We start from the raw sequence: 6000 nt of genomic DNA on the forward strand, positions 1-6000 counted from the left end.
TTCGCAAATAAAGAGTTAACATCAAAAGAAGCCATAAAAGAATTATTTGGAACGAAACTATGAATTTTTTTAACAAACTCAACAGAATTTTTAATAGTAAATAAATGACAATTTCTTTTCTTTTTGTTTAAGCTTCGGCTTAATCCTTGTCCAATTGAATTCTTTCTTTCTGGGTTCGTACCTAAGAGAAAGCTCCTGGCCTTTGCTTGCATTCCTATTGGTTCCTGATCGGTTTATAACTTTGTCATTGGTGTTTGGCTAATCCGCTGTTTTTATCTTTTAAGCTGCATGCTTATCTGCTCTTGGCTTTTGTCGGATGTCTTTTCATCCATAAGCTCAATATTTTTTGCATTGAAAAAGGCGTTCCCTGTAACGCCGAAACACGTGTCTGCTGTAATTTACAAATTTGTGCTTCTACTTACGTTGTTTGTTCTAACTTTTCTACTATCTGATGTTTTGAAAATAAATACATACATAACTTAAAATAATAACAAAAAATTTTGCATAACAATAAATTTTACCCTTTGAATTTTATATCTTTTCCTCGGCTACTGAAGTAAACAATATACTGATTAAGAAGTAAAAAATGCTATTAAGCAACACAAATATCAAGTTGCAGCATAGCACACTGTAAGCAGCAAAACAAATAAACAAACAAGAACAAATTACTTTGAGTTTGTATTCACTTGAATCAAATGACTCATCTGAGAAGAAAACATCTTCAATGGAGTTCAAAATTTCTTCTTCCACTTGGGGGTTGTTTAAGGCCTTTAAAGGAGGCTCCTAAAAATTAATGCATGACATCAATTAACAAAATATGTCATTCTAAAAGCTGAAATGCAGTTCTAAGTACAGTAAACTCTCGATTGTCGGCGTAATAGGGTGCCACACAGAAACAAATTCATGGATAACATGTAAAATAGGTATTAACGATCCGAGCGCATGCAATAGCTTAAGAAGATGAATAACACTCGCATACATTTAAACTATAGCTGAGATGATAACAGTGTACGTAAAAGCTAAAAACGGATTGCTCATTATTGCAAATGAATCACATACATAGCAAATGTTATATTAACGGAAACAGATCAAGCTAGGTTACACCAAAAATGTATATGGGAAAGGTAGAGAATTTGTTTGCGTAAGACTGATGGTGTGGTCTCTCCTCTAAGTGTGTAAGTAACGTAGATCTAAAAACCAGTTTAGTGTATGTAGATCTAAAGCAGTAAGTAGTGTCTATTTAATAATCAGGTTTCAACTTCTCATGTTTTGGTGACCATGGAAGGTTTGATGTCATTGGAAGGGAGTAAAAAAAAAATAGGAATGTCTAAAAATAGAATTTGCACTTTTTAAGTTAAAATGTGCGCATTTATCTAATTTCAGTTAATCATCAACAATATTTCATTATTATTTTTTGAGTCTGAAAGGTCGTGGATAAACCAACCAACAATAACTGGGAGTTTATTGTAACAATAAATGAAACTATAAAACAATAAAAAATAGTTTAGTGAATGAAAAAAAATTTGTTAAGATTAATCAGTATGTAGATCAAATAAAATGCAAAATAGTCTGCAATCTCAAATAATTTCTTAGACCAGGACTCCAGTCTCTGGATAGCATAACCGGGCGGTTGGTAGCTCTAGCTTACAGTGGTAACTTACTGCTTAATACCCTAGCATTGTCTTCCATAAAGCCTGATTACCGCAGGGGCACGTGGGGCATAGGTCCCTCCTCTTCGATTTCAAGGGGCCCAAAATCCCCTTAATTTATTATAGTAATTAAAAATAAATGATAATTTCACTCAGAATCTAGAGTACAATGATATCATTGATATTTTTTGCAAATGCCAAGACAAGCAAAAAATCTCTTATTTGTGGATAAAATTTCTCCTTAAAAATTTGATATCTTTTGCAAAACCCACTCCCAGTTTAGTCTGTATTTACTATTAAAAGTTGTATCCAAGATAATTTTTATGTTTACGGTTACGGGTAAATTTTAACCACATCCTATATAATTATAATATATTATCTCTACTACTTTTTAAATGTACCTTTATACTATATTGTGATATGAGGTACCACCAAATTTAGCACAGCTGTGTTAATAAGCAAATATCGAAATATTTTATTGCTTCTTTAATAGCATAAGGGGGAATAGAGTGGGGGAGGGGCACAGAATGAATTTTGTGTGCCAGTGTCTTCAAATATTTTGGGACCCTCCGCGTGGGGGGGGGGGGGCTGAAATAGAAATGTGCCGCATGTCCAATATAAGAATGATCGGGCTCTGGCCTTCCATTTTCGAGTACAATTGCTCCATATCTGCAGACTCTCGCTGGTGAGATAACATTACTTTAGCTATCAGTTTATTGGCGCTCTCAGCTCCAATGAGATGACATCTACCTCCATCTCGGCTATTCCCTATTCCAGACTGATGAGTCTAAACAAGGACAAAATCGCAGTCTCTGGATGGGATAACCTGGTAGTTGGTACATTGCACGTAGTTCTCCCATTAGCCCAGGCATAGGGGTAGTAACTTACTGCTGAAAAGGTTTAAACTAAAATTAAAATTTATAAGAAGTTTCATTTACCTGATCTCTGCTAATTATTTGTTCCTGTGCATCAAAACTTTCACTTTCTGGTACATCAATGGAGGCTCGACTAGGCTGTAAAATGAAAATAAATCAGCTTCAGAATATTTAAAACAATATTTGTATAAATTTATTAACCCATAATCAAAAACATCTAAAACACCAACTTCTAAATATGTAGAGAGCTCAAGCAGTTTCCAAAAAATTCACATTTCAAAATATTTTTATCAATTAGAATCTATTTAGTACTTATTTGTTTATTTTTTATTGTATTCTAAATATGTGTTACTTAAATAAGATTATATTGTTTTTAACGGAACAAGAACCTAAAAAGGTGATATTGTACCAATTGATAATATCAAGCTGAAGAGTTTGTTTGTTCGAACGTGCTAATCTCAGGAACTACTGGTTCAAACTGAAAAATTCTTTTTGTGTTGAATAGTCCATTTATTGAGGAAGGCTATAGGCTACATAATTTACATTGGTATTTTAATTAGAAAAAAAGTTAATCAATGTTTTATGTCATTTTTAACAGTTTTAAGTAATTTTTACCCCACAGACCCCGAAACAATTGCACCAGAGAAATAGCTTTTGTACTAAAATGTTGGAAATTTATTTTTAAGATTGCTGAAAAAAAAGTTTTAGCAGATAGAGTAATTTTTGTATTTTTGATGAATTTTAGAAAAAAAACCTTTATTTTGCATTTTTTCCTGGGATTATTTTTTTTTAAACTCATCCTCCAAAAAGTATAAAGGCCTCTATTTTGAAATTTAAATATGTAATAGTTAAGCCATATCACCTTCAGATTTTTTTTTTTTTTCAAAACCATGCAATAGTTATTTTTTTTACAATTCTTTTAATACAGAGCACGGCACGACTTCTGAGCATAGCCGAAATTTTGTTAATCTTTAATTTAGGATGGTCATCACATCATGGAAATGACGTCATGGCCCCGTGATCCAACTGCACCACTTGCTTTTGCTTCTTTTTTATTTCCAGTTAGGAATTTTATTCATTTCTTCTCCCCCCCCCCCTTCTTATGTTTTACTGCTGTTATTTAAAGTTACATATTTGTGTGCATTTGATTCATTAAAAGCAGTGATTTTTTTTTTTTTTAAATCTTTTTCACACTACGGGAATAAGGTTTTTTTTTGTGCTATTTCAATTAAATAAATAAATGGCCCAGTTTTTAACATAATCTTTTTTTTTTATATACATAGAAAAATATTGTTAATTACCATTAGAAGTAGATACATATAGATAGATCGATAGATAAATGGAGGTTGATATAGGAAATTGGTCAGTAAGAGATAGATAGGCCCGTATTTACAGAACTCCAACGGGTGATCAATGACCCCCCCCCTCCCTTCTGACTTTGAAAAAAGAAGAATTACCACAAACGTGGATGAACTTTTTGTTATTTTCTGACAAAACGGGTACTGAGAGTTCACCTCCTCCCTCCCCCGTCTTCCTTTGGAGCTGTTTGCATAGAAAAGCGAACCAGCTGGTTGCGCAGGCGACTATCCTTTTATGTGTTTTGGCGAATAGTTTTAAATTCCAAAGAGACTTTAATAGGTTTTTTTTTTAAAAAATTGTGCATGCATTTCAGTTGAAAAAAAATTATCATTTCACATAAGAAGGGGGGAGGTGGCTGAATATTTTTAGTCAATGGACTTCCTTCAAATTCTTAGCACGAGCAACGTCGTGCGGGTACTGCTAACAGTTTCAAATACACTATGGGGGTATTGTGATCAATGCCTCCTAAATACTAGCCTATCGCTTTTAGCTCAAGCAAAAGTAAAGTTCCCAGTAAGAACAATTTTGGTACTCTCGCGATGCCATCTATCGAAGGTAGAAAGTATTAGAAATTAATAGCGGAGAACATAATTGGTTAACTTCTAAATTTAAATTTTGTAATTGACCAATTAACAGTTTGAGTTCAATTATTTGGATCCATTGTCATAGCAACGCCATCCTTGTCCTGCCACCAGGTAGCGTTGTTAGAGTACCGGAGGAGGATTATTTTTAGAAGTAAATGCGATAGCCATTTTGTATTTAGGAGGCAATAGGCATTTAGTATTTAGGAGGTGTTGGATGTGGCACCAGTTTGGGAACCCATGGCCTAAATGATTTGTTAGAATTCATTGTGACAAAAAAACTCGACATTAAAGCCATTGATCTTCCTTTGTAATTCTTTGAGTGTTTCGAAAAATGAATGAAAAAAAAATGGAATTAGCAGCAAAAAGAGAATCTCTATATTAGGAAAAACAAGAGGATCCCCACATTTGATGTTGATTGACACAGAAACACAAATGTGACGCCATCAACAGGCGGTTCTAATCGGGGAAGTAAGGAGCAAATGATTCTTTAGATATTAAATTGCGTGTTATACAATAAAGTTCTAGCACAACATACACTTCGAATCAAAAGAGAAAAGTTTTTAATATTTAATCTATCAATATGCATCCAAAACAATTAAATTATTCTCAAGTAATTCCATAAAATTTCAAAGAAATGATAAAGACAAGAGTATTGTGGTACCCACTTGTCTTATGTTTACAAGAGATTTGATTTTTTTCGTTAATTCCATGATTCTTAATAAAACTTGTTTTGCATGGAAAAAAAATTAAGTTCTAAACGAAGCATGATTCCTTGTTTGCCGATACATAATAGGGTGTTTTCACATCATTTCGACTTTCCGACAACATTCTAAGTTTCGTACACAAACAAATGATGAAACGAAACGGTTAATATAATTTAACTGTATCCGCAAAAACTCTTATGCACTTACAGTTAACCAAAAAATCTACGGATATGTTTTATTTGTTAGTTTTTATTAACACGTAATTTTTAAATGAATGATAATTTAAATAATATAAAAACTTTCCGAACAAACAACAAGTCAATAATGAGGATTCGAGAGCAATCACAAACACATAAATAAATAGACTACTTCTATGTATGATAGAAAACGATGCGAATAATTTTTAAAATTGAACAGAAATTTATAAATATTCCTGAATAATTAAATATTTACATTTTCTAAAGTTACTTCTTTTTTTGTCTTCTGCTTTTAGATTATTTGTTTTAGTTTTGGATTCTAGGGCAACAACTCATCTCGCGTTAAGTAGTGTTGATCTTCCCTTGACACATCTGAAATTTTAATGAAAATGTTTAAATTCTTTTAGGAAAAATTCAGATTTCTTGTTGAAAATCATGTTTTTCGTGTAAGTTTGGTCTGTACAACATTTGAAAATGTCAACTGAAATTGATGTATGCGAAATCTCTACCACAGACAGTTCTTCTGGGGACACCGATTTGTCAAGTTTCGGTAAGATTTTCTTTAATTTCTTAAATTCTGTAATTATAATTTGATGGAACTATTGTGAAAACTTATTTTAAATTTTGATATT

The 6000-nt window shown here is 32.4% G+C and overlaps 1 protein-coding gene across 1 annotated transcript in view; it reads right to left on the bottom strand.

Moving 5' to 3' along the window:
• The window catches only part of LOC129223372 (syndetin-like), a 52526-nt gene extending 47258 nt beyond the window's left edge, over nt 1–5268 (bottom strand). Inside the window, exons 1-3 of the mRNA XM_054857952.1 lie at nt 5133–5268; nt 2588–2662; nt 670–783 (exon numbers count right to left, since the gene is read on the bottom strand). Coding sequence (XP_054713927.1) covers nt 670–783; nt 2588–2662; nt 5133–5177 — 234 coding nt within the window. The 5' untranslated portion in view covers nt 5178–5268. The remainder of the gene's footprint in view (nt 1–669; nt 784–2587; nt 2663–5132) is intronic.
• Between the last annotated feature and the right edge of the window lie 732 nt (nt 5269–6000).

Source organism: Uloborus diversus, chromosome 5 (assembly GCF_026930045.1).
Source record: "Uloborus diversus isolate 005 chromosome 5, Udiv.v.3.1, whole genome shotgun sequence".
In the NCBI taxonomy this organism is placed as follows: Eukaryota; Metazoa; Arthropoda; class Arachnida; order Araneae; family Uloboridae; genus Uloborus; species Uloborus diversus.